Source organism: Clarias gariepinus, chromosome 1 (assembly GCF_024256425.1).
Source record: "Clarias gariepinus isolate MV-2021 ecotype Netherlands chromosome 1, CGAR_prim_01v2, whole genome shotgun sequence".
NCBI lineage: Eukaryota > Metazoa > Chordata > Actinopteri > Siluriformes > Clariidae > Clarias > Clarias gariepinus.
Window position 1 is genome coordinate 15,102,625 of NC_071100.1, and position 22,276 is coordinate 15,124,900.

A 22,276-nucleotide genomic window follows, 5' to 3' on the forward strand; every position below is an offset into this window, starting at 1 on the left:
GGGCGTCGCTACGCGTAGGTTTTGCAGCGTTCCAAACTCTGAAGTGATTCCAGGTTCGAAAAGTTGTTTTTATAGTCGTTTACAGGGAATTAAGTTCAGCCTTCTTAACTGAGATCGAGACATTTGAGTCATTTAAATAATGTGAATTGAAGAGTTATATACAGTAGTTAACGGCTCATGCTGAAGATTATGCGAGCTTATGGAAAGCCTGTGGCTTTGTTTGCATAAAATAGAGTTCACTCACTTATTCACCGTCTATACCGCTCCATCATGTGCACATGGTCGCTGAAGCCTATCCCAGGAGACTCAGGGTACAAGGGAGGGTGCGAATCCAATGCGGGTCACACACACACACTAGAAACAAGCAGTTAGCCTAATCTGCATGTCTTTGGACTGATGGAGGAAACCGGAGAACCCGGAGCGAACCCATCAAGTACGGGTAGAACATGCAAACCCCATGCACACAGACCTGAGGCAGGAATCGAACCCCAACCCTGGAGGTGCGAGGCGACAGTGCTAACTCCTAAGCCAAGATGTGTTTAATTGTTGTATAAATTGATGCTTTCTTTCACGTAAAACAGAATGACAATCGCATGACAGAATGAACATGGACATGTCATGTGATTTATCTACGTAATGTTCAAAATCTGATTATTTCTCCACGCAAAGCATGACTAGACTGATTGTTGTTTAAATCCCTTCATGCATAGTTGAAACGACAGGACGTTTTTATATATATGAATCTCCATTTAATTTATGGAAGACACCTCTTCATTCTAATGACCCATATTTCTTTTGTGTGTATGTGTGTGTTTGTGAGAGATATAGTCCTGAAATCCTCCTTATTGAGGCTTTTAGAGCTTTCCAGTGCCGATGCGAATGAGAGGCTTCATCCTTCCAAACAGTATTTTGGCAAAGGTCTTATGACGTCAGCCAGTCAGCAGACGAGATGAAGTGAAACTCAGCCAAGATGTTGGCTTCAGAAGCTGCTCTGCTCCCACACTCTAGTTTAAAGGTGTCGAGGTAGAAATGGCACATAAGTGACACATGTTATAGTCACGTTGTTGTTGTTTTTTGGGTTTTTTTTTACTCGGGTGGCTTGATTTTTTTTGTCAGTCAGGCTTAAAAGAGAATAAATAAAGCAGTTTGACTTGAGTGTAACGATGACCATAGCTTGCAATTAGTCATGACATTGTCATTCAATTCAGCTCTGAAAGCATCATAGTAATGTTGTATCTATGGCTCGACCTATGCATTATGTAAAGACACGAAAATTGGCAGAAAAAGCTGAATTATAATTTTTTTTGTCTTCTCCTTTTAAAATTCCAACTGCCGAAAAAGACGTCTAACTTCATGACCTCATGATGCTATGATGTAAGAAAACAGCGTTAAGGCTGACGGCTTTTGGAATAGGTTTCTTCCAATGCTTATATAAGTTTATTTCGTTAAGGGATTACGTGCCGTGGGTGGCATGTACCCACACTGCCCTAAAGTCTTGCAAACTTTCTGTTTAAATGCAAAAAAACTGGTTTCTAGTTTGTTATGAGGTCAACACCTACCTCCATCAACTTGTAGCATTCATGTTTTTTTTTTTCTAGCCATTAATTTTAAGGTTATACTTTTATGATAAATTAATAAATTCTGCTTCTTAAGAGGTGGCATTGTGACCTCACAGCTCCAGGGTCAAGGGTCTGATTCCCACCGTGGAATTTGCATGTTCTCCCCGTGCTTGGTGGGTTTCCTCTGGGTACTCTGGTTTCCTCCCACAAGCCAAAGAATTGGCATATCCAAATCTGGATCTCTGTATTGTGTGAGTGTCCCTGTACAGTACTTGTGTATCCTGCAATGGATTGGCACCCTGTCCAGGTTGGACCCCGGCTAAAGTGCCCTGAATTCCCTAGGATAGGCAATGAGGATAAATATAGGTATAGACAATGAGTGAGGGACTGAGTGGTGGGAGTGAGTGTTTCTTAAGAGTGCCGTAGTTATAACTTAGTGAGAGACAAAGAAGTGAGTAGAGTGTGGAGAAGGTTAGTTCAGAAAGAGCATCCGGAGTAAAAACCTGTGCCAAGATGGTCCGCTGTGGCGACCCCTCAACGGAAGCAGCGGAAAGACCGACAACAACAATATTAGAACGATGCGTAAGACATACTGGAGCCACTGCTGTTATGAAATGTCTATAGCAACTCTTTGATATCAAATGAATTCTCAAAGCAAATAATAAACTGGAGGCCATGTATTAACAATGAGCATCCCACAGCATATTAAGTCATGGCCTCAATATAATAACCTGTGGCCTCGACATAATAACACACGACTACGCCTTATCAAAAATAAAAAGTCACTGCGCAACTAGCAAAAGTGTTACTGTACATGACTAACAGTGTTTGGAGCTCTGAAAGTCCTCTAGCTGTAAAAAAAAGAGTCCAGAGTTGGATGTTAAAGGTGTTCACTTTTCCCTTCATTATAGAGCCCTAACCTATTATATCACACTTGCCCCTTAATAGTACAATCCCACAGCCCTGTGCGATGTAACCCAGTTTCCCCCCATGTACGCAGCTGACACACTTTCAGCCATCACACGTACGGCCTCCTTCGACACAGATAAAAAGTAAGTCAGACTTAAAAGAAAACTACACATGTGTCATTCCGGTCCGCCGGGACCAGAAACAAGGCCAGTGGACCACAGCTCGCGGCTGTCATTTCATCTGGAATTAATGAATCGCCGCTACCAAATCTGCAGAGACACACCGAGCTAATTTGATATTCTTTTGCGCTGAAGTCTAAGGGGAACGCGTGCGGAGAAAGTTTATATTTAATCCACCATAATATTCCTTTCTGTATAACACTCTTTTATTGGCAGCACTTGCGTTTTCCGTAAGTGGCCCCCCTGTCGGAGGTTAGCGTTGCCCCCTGGGCTGAACGGGCTGAATGCCATGCTTCGCCTTTGTATTACTCCTGCTCGAGAGTGTAAAGTGCTAAAAATGGTGAACGCTGCTTGAATAAGTCAGGGCTTCCTCAGCAAACTAAAAGGTAAGCCGGGTTTTCTGGCAAGATTGAATTTAGACTGCATGGTGAATGACAGTATGTCAATGAAGGGCTGAAATGTGGGCACTGACGTTCCTGTCATGCTGAGCCTCTGGCATTTGCATTCAATTAGGCAGTCATGTGACAGTTAAAGTACAATACGTGCTGAGGCCTGGAAAACCCTTCACATGATGAAATTTGGATGTTTTTGAAAAAGCTACTTCTTTTTAAGACCTGAAAGGATATTTTGGATTAGAGCTTTGGCTCTCAATTCTAGCATCGCTCTAGTGAAGTCTAATGAAGTTGAAGTTTTCTTACCATTCCCCTGAGTGCCGTGCTTTTTCATTTAGCTTAAGTAAGCGTTTTATCCTGGTCAGGTTGGAGATGAATCCAGGATCTATTCCAGAAATACTGGGAGCGAATTGTAAATCCACCCTGGATTAGACTCAAGTCCATCAGGCATTCACACTTTATTACATTTGGGCATTTGCGAAAGTGTCGCTCTTATCCAGAGAGACTTACATTTGTATTTCATTATACATGTGAAGAGTTGAGGGCCTTGATCAAGAGCCTACCAGAGCCAACTTGGCAGGCATGGGACTTGAACCTGGAACTTTTCAAACCAGAGTTCAATGCCTTAACCACTGAGCTAGTGCACACACCTAGAGCTGGTGTAAAGTAAACTCACTTACTTGTATGGTTTGTGGAGTAAATTGGAAATCCCCAAAGAATCAACTGACTGATTCAAGTTGCATTTAATTTAATTTTGTAATAAATTAAGTGGTTTTTTTTTTTCGATCTTATTCGTAGCCTACACAGAAAATTGTTTATTTTTGCTTATCTAATATCATGGAATAGAAATCAGATCAAACATCAGAACATCAAACTGAACCCAGTTTTCCATTAAGAAGCTAATCAGAGAACTCAATGTGTTTTTTTTTTTTTTACATTAATGTCAATCTTAACATTTTGCTTCCAAAGAGCCGGACTTTCTTGCATTTTTAATATCATCTTAAGGAATAGTTCTCGACTTTTTGCAACGTTTTTGCCTCTCATTTTCAATCCAGTACCTGAGCAGTTTCAGAGGAACGTTCTTTGTCTGTTGAGCCGCACAGTGACTCAAGACTGTATAAAGGTATATAGGGCTGCATGGTGATGTAGTGAGTAATGTTGGCACTTAGTAGTTATAAGTCTGAGCTTGAAGTTTCATGTCTGTATGAGTTCCTGTCTCTTTTTGTTTTTTTTTATTTTACTAGGAAGATTTGATTTTCTCACTCATCATCTATACCACTTCATCCCGTACACAGGGTCATGAGGGGACTGAAGCCTATCCCAGGAGACTTAGGGCATGATGTGGGATACACCCTGGATTGGGTGCCAGTCCTTCACATACACACACTTACACGCTCATTCACAAACTATGGGCAATTCGGGAACACCAATGAACCTAATCTTTGCACTGCTGGAGGAAACCGGAGCACCCAGAGGAACCCCGCCAAGGGGAGAACATGCAAACTCCATCAACCCCGAACCCTGGAGCTGCAATTGTCTCTTGGAGTGACACATTGTGTGTCTGCCCTTGCCGTAATCTGCCATCTCAGCCAGGGTGTTGTTCTGGTGAAGCTCCAGAGCTGTAGTGACGGTTACGAAAGAAGAGTAGACAAAATTTGGCCACCCATCTGTCAGCTGACTCCTCTTGGACTAAGCTTTTCTCACCAGAGATGCTGGATGGAACCTTTATTCCTGCACGTACTGTATGTGTAGCGCAGCCCGGCAAACACTCCTCTCGAGTAGGTATTAAGTGAAATACCTGGTTATGATTCATTCATTTTTCCGTTAAGTCTCGATCTGGAATGGAGTAAAAGAGCTGACTTTCTTTTCTGCGACCGTGCCGAAGGTGGAGATCTGAGTCATTTTTGCATGTCTGACTAAGTGTTTCACAGTCAGCCGAAATAAATAAGAAGTCTCAGCACTAAGTAGCACTAAAAAGTGTTATTGTTTGTGTCGAGCCGTGAGTCGTGAAATGACCAAAAGTGCAATCTTTGACAGTCATGGCAGCCTGTGAGTCTGAAGATAGGCCTCATTACTCAGACGGCAGCCTGGGAGGCCATATCTAAAATATTAAATATGATAAAAACACAATGTGATGCAGCTGGTGATGATTGGAATTACTGTATTATTTATTTAAAAAGGGTATCAGTGGATCCTTTTTTAATGATTCTGAGATCAGTGTTAGTTCTTTGTTGAGGGTTAATACCATCATAACCTGGTTTTACATGAAAAAAAAACGGAAGGGATTTCCTCTCCATAGACAAGCCCAAGAACCCTGTTAAGATTTCATGTTTTGTCAAGCTTTGGACCTTTTCTTGGTAACCCAGTGCACTTCCCAGCCAAACCAAGCTCACTATATCATTTAGGTGATTTACAACCTCTGTTTGTATGGTGCCATTATATTGTCACGTTATTAAAAGAAATCGTGTAAAAAAAAATGTAGCGCTCATTAGTCTGGAATTTACAGGCTCGGAATTTTTAACATGTTAAATAAATAAATAAATAAATAAATAAATAAATTGGAAATCTTTCAAATGCTCTGCAACTGCTAGAGTTATGTTGATGATTCACAGCTCGGTGTTGATACGGCCGTCCCCTCCTCTCCTCTCTCTCTCTCTCTCTCTCCCCCCTTCTGATTTCGCCTTGGCCTCTAACAGCTCGTTGCTGTGCAGGCACGTAGGTGTACGTGTGTGGGAGAGGGCAAATTCTGTTCATGTTCGGAATTCAAAGCTTGGACGTGTCAGGTGCAATTTCTTTTTCCCTTTTCGATATTCTGAAAGAAAAAGCCACATAGTTAGACAACTTCATGACAAAAGGCAAAAAAATAAATAAATAAATAAATAAATAAATAAATAGAACTTCCATTCAGGACGAGGGTGGCATGCATGTTCGCTCCGTGATCATTAATTTGAAGCCTTCGACAAAGTCTGAGAGAAAGCCTCTTAACAATGTGTGCTGAAATCATTGGGTTGGAATGTGGTGCTGAGCTGTGTGTCAGGTTAGAAATACATCATGATAGTGTAAATTGTACAATAGCAAGATTTCCTGCAACAGGGCATAACAGGGAGGAAGACGTGATATGTGATGTGTTTGTCAGGGAACCCAGAGTTGTTGGCTTATTTATTTTAATTTGACACCATTTTTTTTTTTCTTTTACAAAGTAAAACATTGGATTAATATTAAACATACACATGTAAAACATTGTCAGGTTTGTAAAATGCACCCACAATCGTCAACTCTAAAGAGACAATATTTTGTGACTACACCAATAATAAAAAAATCCAATACCAATTACCTGTTAGTACACAAACTGCTCCTTTTTTTTTTATCCCTTCATGATTTTATGTAAAGATTTGTTTAACAAACTTTGTCTGTCCATCATATTTCCAAGTCTATGGGTAATGGTTTAGCCACTGGACTATTGCTACTGTAACAAGACTATGAAATCCCAGCACTACTGTACCAACCTACCCCTTTTTAGACCCTTAAGCAAGGCTGTGAGCCCTCAACTGCTCAGTTGTATTAATGTGAAACTGTGAGATGCACTGGATAAGTGCTGTGAATGTGTCACCTTATACCCCTATACATATCTGCCTGCCATAGGCAATGTCCAATGGATGGAATCCAACGGATACATGCATTTTCCAATGGTTTTCAATGGATAAATGTAGTGTCCAATAGGAACCATTAGATATATGCATTTTCTAATGGAAGCCAATATTGACCAAAGGAAACCAATGGTTATGTGTATTTTCCATTGGAAGCCTATGGATATATGTAGTGTCCAAAGGAAACCAATGGATACATGCATTGTCCAGTGGGAACCATTTGATACATGCATTGTGCAGTAGAAAGAAATGAGTGCAAAATGTCCAATATTCATGGATACATAAAATTTCAAATATAACCCGATAGGTACATTCACAAACTTGACCATACTGAGAGTCAGAGTCCAGGTTATTTAAAGGAAGTAGGCTGATGATGATGTCGATGTCCCAGACATGAATAAGACACAAATCTATCCATGAAAACATAGAGCCTATGTTCTTCTCCCTATTCATGCAAGGTTCGGAAAAGCTTAAAATATGGTTTCCATGGTATTTGTGTTTTAGACATCACTGTACAAATAAGCTGTCACATGGTGATTAAAATTAGCATGTCAACTCCATTAAACCGAGCAGTCTATTATCCCCTTCACGTCTTTTGCTTTACTGCAGTGATTGTGATCAGCGTGTTCCAGGTGTCCTTGCAATGTCTGCCTAAATCCTGTTTTTTTAGATCAGCTTCAGTCTTTGTGTGCTGTTCTAGCCACAGTATGTATATCAAGATCTATTCAAAGCTGTTTTTTTTTCTGATTTAAAAATGACAAAATGTTCTTATTGAGGGCTGTTCCTAATGAAATTAGTATTAAATAAACTAAATGTTCTTCCTAGTTTGTGAATCATTGCTGGTACAGCTTATAGCATGAAATCCTTTGGGTTCTGGTCCTATCGAGTGAGCACATATGCACAGCAAAATGTAAAAATTAAGTCCTTGTCAGACTTTAATTTGGTTGTCTAGACTAAAAGTGTCTAGAGTAAAAAAAAAGTGTTTTTTTTTTTACTCTGTGATATAAGAAAGACTAATATTATTCTCAGATTCGAATCAAATCTAATATGGGTTGGAAGGAAAGTGGACAGATTTCGTGGACAGATGTAGGTGGACTGGCAAAATAAATCAAAAACAACGTCTCTTTACCAACAATGAACGTCTGGTCATTAAATGTTCAGCCTGTTGCCATGGTTATTGAATTGACTTGCACCTATGTAAGAAATCATTACTTCATTTTTATTTTGATTACAGTGATTCATTTATCAGATGTTTTTTTTTTTTATCCAAAACAACATACAAGTAAGAAAGGGTCAAATACAAGGATCTCATATAAGTGAAGCAGATTTAACCTTTAGAATCCAAATCAGGTAAGGTGGTGATGAATCTGGAGGACCTGAAGTCGGAATAAAATTTAAGGATCTACATTAAGTGAAACCAAGTTTAATCCTAATGATATAGCTCAAACGATCAAATATAAAGATCTGGAGAAAGTGAGATACAGCCAAACATGAGAGTCTAGATCGAATGAGGCAAATCCGCAAATCCAGAACCATTAGACGAAGTTGAATTAAATGATCTAGATCAAGCGAGGCAGCATCTAATCCTATGATCAAGACTGTGTGAGTCAGGGTGTTCGAACTCAAATGTGTAAAAGTAGAGTCTGAGAATCCACCTGAGGTAGACCTTTTCTTTAGCAAAGTTCAGGGTTGACTTGAAGATATCGATCAAGTGAATTAGAGATGAATCCGAGTATCTACATCAAATAAGATAGAGTTATTCTGAGGATCAATTATTCCTCATTTGGTCTTGGGGTGTCCTGTGGTTTCTGGCACCAGGAAATCATTTGGGGGCTGTGGGCTGTGGAGCAGCTCCTAGGAATTGAACTGTCCCGAGCATCCCATGGACGGTTGATTGGATTGAGATCCAGGGAGTTTTGGAGGCCGGTTTGGTGGACTTGGCCTCTTTCCGGTTGGTGGCCTTGGGCACTGATGGAATATGAGGATCCTGATCAAGCTAGGCAGAGTCAAATCCATGGAGCAATATCTAGTTATGCAGTCTTGAAAACAAGCATCAGCCTGGAGCACAGCAGAGTCAAATCTAAGGCTTTAGATCAAATGGGAAAGCATTGACCCCAAGGATACTGATGAAAGGTCAGACTTGCATAAATGGATCTAGGTCAGGTGAGACAAAGTTGAAAACAGAGGTGAGTTTAACTCAAGGATATAGATTAAATATAGTTTGTAAATGTATTTGTAAATGAAAAAAAGTAATGAATGGGTTTGGTTATAAAATATCACCAATATGCCACAGTCTATTTGTACAGCTTTCAGGTATAGAAGCCTATATAGATTGTCTATATTTATTACAAACACAGTTCTCCATAGACCCATTTAGTGAATCAGCATCGTTTTTCCAAGCGTTATTAAGATCCTATTTGTTTTTTGTTTTTTTTTTACAGTGAATCAGATCCTCTGTATTGTTATTTTCCCCAGGGGAGGATTCATCAAACATTATGCAGTGGCAGAGATCGTGTTAAAGGAAACCACACAGTATAAGTCTGAGAGTTATCCCTAGGAATACTCAGTGGGATTGAGTTGATGGTGTTTCAATTGCTCTCAGAAGAATCTTCAAGCATTTGTCATAGATTTTATTTGCTGCTATATTAGCTCTGTGAGCAGCCTTTCCACTGTTTACTTACTGTACTGAGCATTATATTGTGAGGGGTGTTCAAGTCAAACTGGGACTTTTGACTGCGCAGATTAACAGAACATTATTTTAAATAGACGTAAACTTTTTTTTAATCTATATATAATCCCTATATAATTATATATAGGGATATAGGGATTATATATATTATCTCTATATAATTAAGGATCAGCCATTCCGCTCACTGAATGTATACAGGAATGTCTACTTTGGGCTCTGAACCACCCTGGGCTTCTATAAAACGTTTTCACCATTCAAATAGGGGCTGAGATTCTCATCACCGTACTGTGTTTGAAGTCGTCTGTAAAAGTCTTTAACACAAACTTTAACATAGTCTGGTTTTACCTGAACGACCCTTGAACGTCTTTTTTTTAGTTGCTCCTCACCTAAAAGGTTCCCCGTGCCCCTTTTATTTATTTATTTATTTATTTACTAGATGTGCCCGTGACTTAGTTTGCGTGGGATTTAATTGCTTACTCATAAGCACAAATTAAAAACTGTTGAATTGTGAAATGAAAAATTAATGATTTTTTCAAGGCCGATGAAAGGGCATTTTCCATTTAATTTTTAAAGTAGCATATCTTCTCTTCCCGAAAGCCGATTGTGATGAAACAAAGCCTATATGTTACCTTAAGCTCAGCCAAATACACCTGTGAAAACCCTATTACAATTCATTCAGTAGTTTTTTCTTGATGTGTGCACAAACAAACAGACAAACAGACAGACAGACAAAAATTTAAAAAATCATCTTAATGTGTTCTATCACCCCAATTTATTTTTTTGCAAATATCTTTAATGTACAGACGCGCCAACTTTACAGTTTTAATATGTATAGATTTTTGCATCTGATACAATGACAGTTTTTTCAATGGAAGTTGTTTTTTTTAAACTGTTTATATGACAATAAGTATGGGTGAGAATTTTATTTATGACAAGGTGTTTTTTAAAAATTCTTAAAAATTTCTGGATTTTATCCAGTTTCTTGGGTTTATATAACGGAATCTGTTGCTTTGATCTGTTGGTGACTCGTGGCCTCAGGGTACAGCACAGCCATTTTCTTGAATAACAACCATACACAATGTTCCGGGTTGGATTCATAACCTTGAGACCGGTGCATTTTTACTCGTTCAGAGCCTTGAACACCCTTCCACGCCCCCGCGCTCGGCCTTTTTCTTATTGCTCCCACTCAGCATGCGCTCATTCTCTACCGCTGTACAGAACCTCATTCCCTCGCTGCTCTCTAAAGCTGATTCTCTTCTCCTCACTGTACTCGCCTTCATGTTCATACACATGGTGTTATGAAAGATATGATGGACGTATCGCTGAATTGTTGCCTGGTTATACGGAAGATCTGTCCTTGCCCTGTTTACGCAGAGGACAGAGACACATGAGTGATTGGAAATTAAATGCTAATCGTATGGGGAGTCGTGTTTGTGCATGGAATTAGCGGTAACCTGTTATTAGCGACACCTCAGGAAAAAGACGACGCTCCCCATTTCCACATTTATATAGCGCTACTGCAGTGTGCTGTTTGTATGCAAATCATGCTAGAAATCCTGTTATTCTCCTCTAATTATCGATTCATTCAAAATCTTGTCATTTTTTTTTTCACAAGTAAACACTTTATCCTTGAGAGTGCTGAATCTTTTTAAATGCCATTGTAACTGTGATAGCAATGACAATGTCCTGCTTAGACATTAGCATTTTAACCATCTGCTATCTTCTTAGGAGACTGGCTAACACACAGCACTACCTCACAAATAAACACAAGAAATTTAGCAAATGTTTTAATATTACATGTATTTCTGGGGTTTTCCTAAACAAACTGTTTTCTTCTGCTTGGTTTAGTTTTTTTCAAACTGTCTAACCTTAACATTTTAAAACTCGATACGACGATGGTCAAAACACACGGATTTGCACGTGTGAGATCACATTGGTCATGTTTGCGTTCCGGATTTTGGTGTGAAGTCTTTGAAAATAGGTCAGTGATGAGGCATCTGTGTGTGTGTGTCTGTGATTTATTGCACTGAACGCAGGATCTTGGCCACGGCTGGAGCGCACATGAACATCCCAGTGGACCTGAGGACTCTGAGAGCAGTGCGAGTCCTGAGACCTCTCAAACTCGTCTCAGGAATTCCCAGTAAGTGTTTCAAATTCATTTAACGGATTATAACTATATAGCTCAAGAGTATGCAAGACTGTGGGATTTTGAATGGTTAATTAACCATTAGACCAGCAGACCATACAATCCACATATAATTTGGCTATAAGTTCTACACCCAACCTTACACAACACTCCCAGGCTTGGGACCAGCACTAAGGATGCACTGTATCCAGTGGCTGGGTTCTTGGGTGTTGCCTGGGAATCAAACTCATGCTACCACTGAGCCACCAAAGCTAAACAACTACTGTATGAGGACTTTGGAACGAGGCTTAAACTTAGCCCTGAAGACATCTGTGTCATTTTTAGGGCATTAATCGGTTCTGAGGACCTTCTAGTTCTCTAGGTCTCCTAAAGATTGTATTGTCCTGAAGATGTCCTGCAGTCCTGTCTGTCCCTTCTGGGATGTCAGTAGGTGGCTCATGTGCCGCTGAAAATCAAGTAATGTATTATGAGTCTTGGTTTATTGAAGTCTCTCTGGCTCAGAGCACCAAAGAGCAGCAATGCTTCAGACAGCCAGCATCCAGATTGCTCTATTTTGGACCACTCACTTTTCACAATCGGATTTTGGTTAATAACACCCAAGGGCTGCCTGTCTAACTATAAAGTTTCACTTAGAAATATGTCACTTTTTGAAATGAAACTGTTCTAAATACACATTGTCTTTGCCTGTAACAGTGACCTGGACAATTGGAGTCAGTAGAGTTAACCACTTAAGCATTACATTTAGGTTGTTACAAACTCCTAGAGCTTTGTAACCTGGCCGAATGTATCCTGAGCCAGTACGAGGTTCAGACTAGTTATCCAACGAATCCTGAGCATCCTGAGGAATTCTCTCTCTGAGCTCATTCTGTGGTTTCTTTCATTAATAACAATTACATCTTGCTCACTATAAATAGCCCACCTTCGAATATCTTATCATTGATCTTCATAATAAGCCAGCCACCTTCATCAGCAGCCACACCAAATGCGTCTTTGAATTTCAGGCTGTAATTGCCTTTGTGCCTTCATGAATACATTACATCATTTGTAAGATTTCATTGTAACTTTAGTACTAGGCAAAATATCAGATAAAATATAAATCGAATCGATATTTGATGCTTTGAAATTGCACCAGTTTACGTCTTTACTGTTTATAGCTGCTATAGCGTGCGCGATAAGAGGAATTAACTTGCCTTGTAATGTCAGGTTTGCAGATCGTTCTCAAGTCCATCATCAAGGCAATGGTGCCTCTGCTGCAGATCGGCCTCCTCTTGTTCTTTGCCATCCTGATGTTCGCTATCATCGGCCTGGAGTTCTACAGCGGCAAGCTGCACCACACCTGCCTTCCCCAACACGACATCCTCGGTTAGGATCATCATTAAATAATATAATTGCAATTCAATATGAAAATGAAGCTAAAGCCAATAACACTGATGTGAGATCGCACCACCTTGGTGTATAATTAGGAAAACTTTCCATTGCTGTGTCCTAAAATGTATTTTTTGGGGGTGCTGGGTGTTCGTATCGCCATCAGATAATGAGACAGTTGACTCCTCTGAAGTGGAGTTTGCCTGCGGGGTGCGTAGGTGTCCGGAGAAGTACGACTGTAATGGCTCATGGATTGGCCCAAACGATGGCATCACTCAGTTCGACAACATCCTCTTCGCAGTGCTCACAGTGTTCCAGTGTATCACCATGGAGGGCTGGACTGCTGTTCTCTACAATGTATGTTCACATCACTTACATCACATCAACCACTTTCATTTAGGATCACATTTCTAAACCTGGAGGAAACCAGAATGGCTTGACCATTTCAGACCATAAACTATACTGTTTTTAAAATCCATCTTTCCATTCATTGTCTATACCACTTATACTGTACTGTATATGAGGTACACTAAACACAGTTTGGAAATGCCAATCAGCCTACATGCCGCATGTCTTTGGATTGGAGTATTTGGACAGGACATTTAAACTTCACATCCAGAGCAGAGAGGAAGGAGGTAGAAGATGTAGACTTGAAAGGAAGGAGGTAGAGTGACTTATACAGTATAGGTGTTCTGAAGGTTCCATCGATGAATCCATCAATCGATAAGAATGAGGTTGACCGAAATCGCTCAGAAACAGATAGTAAACACAAGTTCATTCCACCACCTAGGTGCCAGACCAGAAAACAGTCAAGATCCATGTCTATCTCAATCCCTGAGAGATGAAGTGTATCTCGTCTGACCTTGGTGTGTTTTTGGCATTTACCATTTTGGACGTTCCATCAGATTCCTGAAACTAGGCTAATCATGCTCCTGTTGTCCGATATGTCCTTTAACTAATGTAGGCCCCATGTGGCATTTTTATAAAACTAAAATAAATGCACCCTTTTTAACCAGACATGGGTTGTTATCCCTGAATCGCTGTTCATCATATGAAGTAGTCAAGGTTTCCTGCTAAAACATTTTTTAATGATTCCAATAATCTAATCTATAGTGTGTCTGTCACTGTGAATAGCCCTTAGATTTAAAGCATATCAATATTTTTATGTAATAAAAAGAATCATGTTACTGAAGTTCAGTGCGCTGATGATGTTTGTTTATGAGGGAGAAAGAGCTGTTATGCTGTCAGGAGACCTACACCAACACAGGTTCATCAGACTCACTGTGTGAGGGTGGATAGATCTTTTTGTTCTGATTACACTGAATTTTAACTCCTTTTCATGTTTAAAGCACAAACTACTGTACTGATGTACTGTACCCCACACCGCTTTAGGAAAATTGCACCAGATGTCTGATAGTCCAATAAACACAAGTGCAGAACTAAACCATTTAAGAGATATGCTTGTGTATAAGATGTGCTTGTGGCCAAGGTTGCCGTGGTATGACCTTGGTCAGGTGAGGTTTTTTGTTTTGTTTTTTTGCCTGTTTTGGACTCTTTTCTAAAAAGCGTCAAAAAACTGGGCTAAAAAGACGTCTGTTGTGTGATATGTCCTCAGACTAATGATGCCCTGGGTCCCACGTGGAACTGGATGTACTTCATTCCACTCATCATTATTGGTTCCTTCTTTGTCCTTAACCTGGTGCTTGGTGTACTTTCAGGGTGAGAACCTCACAAATTATACTATTATAGCCTTTTTTTATTTATTTCACTGTATGTATGGAGACCTTTGGGATGCACTGTATAAATAACTTTAAAAAAAACTGAAAGGATCAATTCAACCAGGACTCTGAGGGTAAGGTGGTGCTACCACCAGCATGTTTCACAATAGTAATACTGTCCTTATGACGATGCTAAATGGAATGGACTTGTTTGTCCGGCCCATTTCATGGATGATCTGTTGGATTAAGATCTGATCTGGGGAATAAGACGGCCAGATCAACAAGCTTGCTAACAAGGTTAGCCTGCTAAGCGACGTACACAGCAGGCCGTGGTGCACTAGGTATTCTGACACCTTTCTATCATAGCCAGACATAGATGGGTCTTGTGTGCCCATGATCCTGTTACCAATTACTGGTATCTAATCGACTATCAAGGTTATTCAATTCATCTTGTGGTGGTGTTGTGGCTAATCGGTGTATCTCACCACTCCCCCAGAAAATCCAGCTTGGTGTAGTGTCCCCGTTAGAGTCTGTCCTAAAATCAGTTCATTTGAGTTATGGATTTTAGTTCTCCTTTAGTTCTCTTTTAGTCTCTCCTTGGGCTGTTTTCTTTTAATCAATAAAGTGGATAGCGTCCTCCAAAAATAATTATAAATGCAGGACATTAAATTGAAATTAGTTCCAATTCAAGCTTCTAAGGCTACATTCCCATTACAAGCTACATTGCTCAATTCCAGTTTTGTTTTGTTTTTTCACCAGATTGGATTTGCATGTCATGACGATTCACGATCATAATTACACAGCAAATAATTGCTGTGTATGGGGCTTAGCAGGCTAACCTTGTTAGCAAGGTTGTTGATCTGGCCGTCATAGTCCCCAGATCAGATCTCAATCCAACAGATCATCCATGAAATGGGCCAGACAAACAAGTCCATTCCATTTAGCATCATCCTAAGAACAGTATTACTATTGTGAAACATGCTGGTGGTAGCACCACCTTAAGAGTTACCCTCAGAGTCCTGGTTAAATTTATCCTTTCAGTTTTTTAGAATTATATGACTTTTATCTGACTCTTATATGATGGTCCTCTAAAAAAGGCGTTATGTCTTTGCTCGCTCCATCTGGGATAAAACACGTCATTCGTTTCAAACAATGGATGTAATTTCAGCAAAAATATGCTCGGGATTTTGCTCTGAAGGTCAACAAGCAATTACTCGTCTGTATCTGTTGAGGTCCAGAAGAAGAAACAGAGCCAGGCATCCCACTTTAGCTGTTTTGCCAGCTATTGCTACAGTAGCATTGCAATGAAATCCCAGCGCTGCCGGTGCTGACTGATGATATTGACGAGTTCCCACACACACACAGAGGAAGAAAGTTGAATAAATTCCAGTCGCATGACCACATATCAGATACTGTACGAATCCGGTCTATGGAAGTGACTCAGATCTGATCTGAAAAACATCAGATTTCGAGGTTCAGACAGCACTGTCTGTCACAGATCTGTCACATTAGGTTAAAAAAATTGGAATCAAGTCACTTCAGGCTTCTAATGTGAACGAAACCTAACACACCACAATATGGAAATGTTAAAGGGACTGAAAATTCAATGGATTGTCTTGGATCAGTATTTTTATCAATCTGCTAATCCTCATGCAAAAAGCTCATGTCTTTCCTGTGTTGTTACCATTTAAAGAAAGATAAAATGTTCTTCCAATGTCCAGTAAAGAGTAAGTCCTGAATCAATACAAATTCCCTTCTAACTGCCTTTTTTTTCTCAAATCCTATGTGTCCTGGTGCTTGATGTCTATCCTGTTCCCTGTAGTGAGTTTGCTAAAGAAAGGGAGCGTGTGGAGAACCGGCGAGCCTTCATGAAGCTTAGACGACAGCAGCAGGTGGAGAGGGAGCTTAACGGCTACAGGGCATGGATTGACCGAGCAGGTGCGGTATTTCCTATTTCATTTATTTGCTGTTTAGGTCCGTTATGTGTTCAGTAGTATGATTGACCCTGATCCACGACCCATCTGGTCTTTTCAAGTTCTTTTTTTCCAGGCGTATTTTAACCATTGGGCTGAGCAGATAAGTGAATAAGCGTCTGGGAATGATCTGGACGGATCTAGAGATCATCCAAGTATTTCAATATTTGACAGGGACTTCGATAGAGTCATGAAATAATGAACCAATGATCGATCAGTGAATCAATCAGTCCCATGAAAGTAAGTCATACAGTATGGTATGCCGCCACTCCAAGTGTACTGAGCGCGAACCTCTCAGCTGGGTTAAAAGTCCTCCCCGTTTAGTTGCCCACGCCACCCCTGGTACGACTCGATCCTGCCTCCCACCTGAGCCGAGCGAGCAGGTAAGCGGCAGTGTGTGGAAGCGCAGCGGCTCTGTGAAGCCTCTGCTCTTCTGTAGGAGCTGCATGGCAAACTCGCTCTCCCACGCAGATAAGGGTTAGCGAAGAGGTGAGCCTGACTCACAGACTGGAGTGTGCAAGTGTGCGTATGTGTGTGTGTGTGTATATCTGAGAGTGTGTTTGTGAGACACCCTCTCTGTGTAGTCATTGTTTTTCTACAGTGCAAGGGATCAGTTTTAAGCGCCATACTGGTGCAGAGAACTTTAATCAGTCTCGAATCACGGCCTCCAAACACAAGGCGATCTGGCATTTCACTTTGACACTGCTCGCTATTCCAATGGCTTGTGCTCGGTGTGTCATTTCTTTTTTTTCTTCCTCTCCGCAGAGGAAGTGATGCTCGCCGAGGAGAATAAAAACTCCGGAAGATCTGCATTAGAGGGTACGAGGTCCTGCTTTATTATTCCGTCCTCCAGCGTGTTCATGCACCTTTTTGTTCAATGCACTCGCACTCACACACACACACACACACACATTTTACAACCGATAAACAAATAGACATAAGTATGCATCTCTAGGTAAATTACTCCTGTGCTGTAAAAAGCTTTACTACATTTATGTTTGCATTGAGACACATCTTCCTGACAGTGCTATTAATTTTACCCTTTGAATTGTTCTATATTTATTCTTTAAAAGGTTTGCCTGGCTTTTCACTATTCAGAGTATGTAGTAAGGATGTATTAACACTTAAGACACCAAAGTACTGCTGTCTAAGACTTACAAAGAAGTACAAATGGTTTATACGTATATGACTTACATGTTATATAGAGCAAATATTTCTTAATGTAAATATTACTCGTAATAAATCAACCTATAACAAAGTTTATCACTTTGAAACATCATCATATACTTTGCTTTACAGCACTCTGAAATTCTCAAATCTGATTGGTCAAAAGGAGTTTTAATTCTTATATGAGAGGCGTTCACGTCAAACCGGGACTTGGGATGAAATGTGATAAGGACGATGAGATCTTGAATGGTGAGAACATTATAAAGAAGGCCGTACGTCTGTGAATGATGATCCCCGGATGAGCTGACTCAGAGCTCTCTGCAGGTGTTCTCGTAAACATTCCGACAAAGGAACGCCTGATCCTCGAAAAATTGATGGATACCTTATTGACGACTTGCAGAGGAGGCGTGTCTGTCTGTGGGAACTGTACACACAATCATTCACAAACACCACTTGCACATTACGGGAACACGGCTGGGAGTTATTGCCACATGTTTGGGGCATTAAAGGAGTTCCTGGGAGGCCAGCGTTTCTGACATGGAGCAGGCAGTCTAATCATGGAAGTCCAGTGATAGTCTTTGCAAGGCAAAGTCCCGGTTTGACTTGAACACCGCCTTAATTAATGTTTTATTTTATGCAAATATAAATATTTTTTATTACAGCAGCTCTAACACTAGTTCTGTCTGCAAGACAAATTAAAGGTTTATATGAATGTGTTAATTTCCTTAGAAATAACTTAAACAAGGCTTAAAATTAAAATAAACCAATTATTAAAAAAATAAATAAACAAACAAACAAATAAACAAACAAATAAATAAATGTTTTTACATTTAGTTATATTATTATTTATTTATTATCATTGATTATAATTATATAATAATTATAATTAATTACATTTATTTATATTATTATTTATTAACTATTAACTTTATTAATTACATTTATTTAAATTAACATTGTAAATATATATATATATATATATATATATATATATATATATATATATAAAGTGCAAGGGTTTTTTAATAAAAAAAAAAAAAAAGACATAGTCCACAAGTATAAAAGGACCTAAACACTTTTTTTCATCACATGCTGTTAAAACAATAAACATTTGCTTGGAAACAGTAAATGTACAGCAGAATGCATCACACTATCATATCAACTGATTATTTTACTGTAACAGCATGCCCCCTAGTGCGTTGTTTTCTACATACTAGATTTTTACATTTTATATATATATTATTTATTGTTAACAGTAAAAAGAGGTGAATATTTGTCCGAAGGTTGCACATATCATAAGATACACAATCAGCATGTTGCAGCCGTTTCAGTAACCACAGCAACGATCCTTTTCAGTTTTTCACATGCCCACTGATGTGCTGTGCCTTTGATTGGCCTCTGCATTCAGTGTTTCGGAGAAAGAAAGAAAAAAAAAATCACTTATGTTTTACACGTTTGCAAGCTGGTCCCAGCAGGAGCCGGAATCAAGAGAGGGTGAAAAAGACATTTATAAAACCATTTGCCTTCGGGTTCGGAGTCTGAGGGGGTGATATTCACTTTTTCACTGCAGTAATTGTTGTGTTTTTCGTTTTATTGAAGTGCTGAAGCGAGCCACGAGCAAGAAGAACGCCAGGCGTCGAGGAGACGACAAATATTCAGAAATCGCAACAGTTGGTTAGTGACACCACTTTGACTGCATCCATATGCTCTCTCCTTTTCCTCTCTCTCTTTTCCTCTCTCTCTCTTTCTTTCTCTCGTTCTCTCTCTCTCCCTTTCCTCTCTCTCTCTCCTTCTCTCTCTCCTTCTCTCTCTCTCTCTCTCCTTCTCTCTCTCTCTCTCTCCCTTTCCTCTCTCTCTCTCCTTCTCTCTCTCTCTCCTTCTCTCTCTTTCTCTCCTTCTCTCTCTCCTTTTCCTCTCTTTCGCTCTCTCAAAGTCTATTTTTCGCATTCATTTTGTGTTTCTTTCTGCAAGACTTCTGTCTTTACTGAAATGACTTTTAATTTAGTCCCCAATGAAGAAAGTGTTAATAAGACTACATAACACCTACAACATCTCATAAAGATTTATACCTTTTACTTAAACTTGCATGGACATTTATAAGCGTATATTAAATCACAGCCTATCATTAAGACTGCGTTTGGAATTTTAATGTCAGATGATGGGCAGCACGGTCGCGTAAGTGTTTAGCCCTGTGGCCTCGCATCTCCAGGATCGAGGGTTCAATTCTCGCCTTTTTAATATTACTCATAATAAATTAAACTATTTCTTAATTAACACAGTATTATCAGTATCATGTTGAAACTTCACTGGCTTAGTGATTAGCACCGTAGCCTCACACCTCCAGGGTCGAGGGGTTGATTCACCCCGTGCTTGGTGGGTTTCCTCTGGGTACTCCGGTTTCCTCCCACAATCCAAAGACATGCAGGTTAGGTTAATTTGCATTCCTAAAATGCCCATAGTGTGTGAATGTGTGTGTCCTGTGATGGATTAACTCCCTGCAGAGGACGTACCCCACCTCATGTCCAAAGTCTCCTGGGACAGGCTCCAGTCCCCCTGCGACCCTATACACATATAGGATAGAGCGGTATAGACCATTAATAAATAAATAAATAAATAAATAAATGTCACATTACTTACATGGATAACACTGAGGTTCAAAAGCAATTTGTCTTTTTTGTAAGATCTTATAAACTCTGGCTTTAAGTAACTATCCCAATCAAAAATTAATAAATCAATGTAATACAAGGAAGCACTTAGTCCCAGTTTGACTTGAACACACCTTATACAGTATATACAAAGCGGCCTTCAGATCAAACCAGGACTAAGCGATTTGTTTTTGAGTGGTGTAGTAGATTATATATCATGATGTCATGACACTTGCTGTGTGTTTGTGTGTGTTTCCCAGGCGGGCCCAGGCCTCCAGTCAACATCCGCACTGTGAGACGCGGTCCCGCCGCCTACCTCCGGCGTAAAGAGCGCATGCTTCGCTTCTCCATCCGCCGAATGGTGAAGACGGACAGCTTCTACTGGATCGTGCTCAGCCTCGTGGGCCTGAACACCATCTGTGTGGCCATCGTGCACCACAACCAGCCCGAGTGGCTCACCGTGCTTCAGTGTAAGACCCGGCTTTAACTGCAGTGCCAGTTTTATCAGTGAGGAATACTGTATGAGACATGTAAAATAAAAATATTAAACTTTCATATTCTTATTTAAATATTAAAACCTTTTTTTTTTACATTTTATCAGAAAACTTTTTTTATACTGCAATTTTTATTTTAGATTTATGCAGTATAATTTTTTTTATATTTAATTACAGATATAAATAGTTTTAATGGAATTAAGCATGTAACACCTTGGCTGCTTAGGGAACCTCTTGGCAGGTGTGTATATGTGTGTGTGTGTGTGAGAAAGTGGGAGTGTAAATAAAAGATGGGCGGAGTGTAGACAGCAACTAAAATAGCTTTTTTTCAGATTTACAAAACACTTTTTCGCACATACATTTCACCCTGTATAATGTTCTTTTAAATATAAAGTAAAATATTATTTTTAAACTTTTTATGTGTATATGAACAGTTAAGACTTTTGATTGTGCAGAATAACAGAACGGTTCTGAGCGCTCCTTATTTCTCAGTGTTATCCCAGTTTTCTCAGTACGCCAGAGCCTTGATCAGACTGAGGGTTTCACATATGAAACTCTGGCCTCCCAGGAACTCCTTCAATGGCCCAAACATGTAGAAATGGCTTAGAATGAGGTCAGAACTATAAGGAGAAATGTGGCAATAACTCCCAGTCGAGTTCATTTAATGGGAAAGTATTGTTGCTGAGTGATGTTTAATTTCATCACAAGCCCCGGTTTGACTTGAACACACCTTGTAGGTTGACCCACCTTGTAGGACACGAACATTTTATGGAATTCGTGTCATGTCACAAATATTTTTTTTACTTTCATCAAAAAAGTAAGTAGCAGGAAAGTGATTATGAAATTTTTAATAAAAAAAAAAATACTATGATTATATATAAGAATTTATTTTAGAAGTACTTATTGGACTGTATTAGAAGTACTGCATGGACATGCTGATTTTCTGATGCATGTTAAGTGGAAAGCTATGAAAAAAAAATTATTATTTTGCATTCTTTGCAAAGTGTAAAATAATTACATAATTTTTTTTTTATTAAAAATTTAATTTCTATAAATTCATTATGGATTCCAGACTTTTTTAATTAGGACATTTCCTTTATATAGGCATGACAGCTGTTTTTTTTTTTTTTTGTCTTTCTCCCTTTTCCCCCATATTTTTTTATTTGAGTCTGTTTTCTTATTAAATATTCAACTAAGAGGTGCTACCAAGTGATTCACAAAATAAAACTCTCACCGTTGTGAGTCATCGGTTCAGGCCAGAATTTAAATGAAGGCCAAAACGTGGTCAGATAAATGTAGGACTTGAAAGCGAGCCTGCTATCAAAGGGATGCTCGGATCCTGATCTTAGCATCGCTTTGATATTCAGATGCTTAGTGATTGTCATGGAAAAAC

General features: G+C 39.5%; 1 protein-coding gene across 1 annotated transcript in view; it reads left to right on the forward strand.

The window, feature by feature from the left end:
* Positions 1–22,276, forward strand: part of cacna1eb (calcium channel, voltage-dependent, R type, alpha 1E subunit b) — a 71,878-nt gene that overhangs the window by 11,817 nt on the left and 37,785 nt on the right. The window contains exons 4-11 of the mRNA XM_053497950.1: positions 11,412–11,515; positions 12,725–12,883; positions 13,053–13,243; positions 14,502–14,605; positions 16,427–16,542; positions 17,343–17,396; positions 19,344–19,418; positions 20,650–20,859. Coding sequence (XP_053353925.1) covers positions 11,412–11,515; positions 12,725–12,883; positions 13,053–13,243; positions 14,502–14,605; positions 16,427–16,542; positions 17,343–17,396; positions 19,344–19,418; positions 20,650–20,859 — 1,013 coding nt within the window. The remainder of the gene's footprint in view (positions 1–11,411; positions 11,516–12,724; positions 12,884–13,052; positions 13,244–14,501; positions 14,606–16,426; positions 16,543–17,342; positions 17,397–19,343; positions 19,419–20,649; positions 20,860–22,276) is intronic.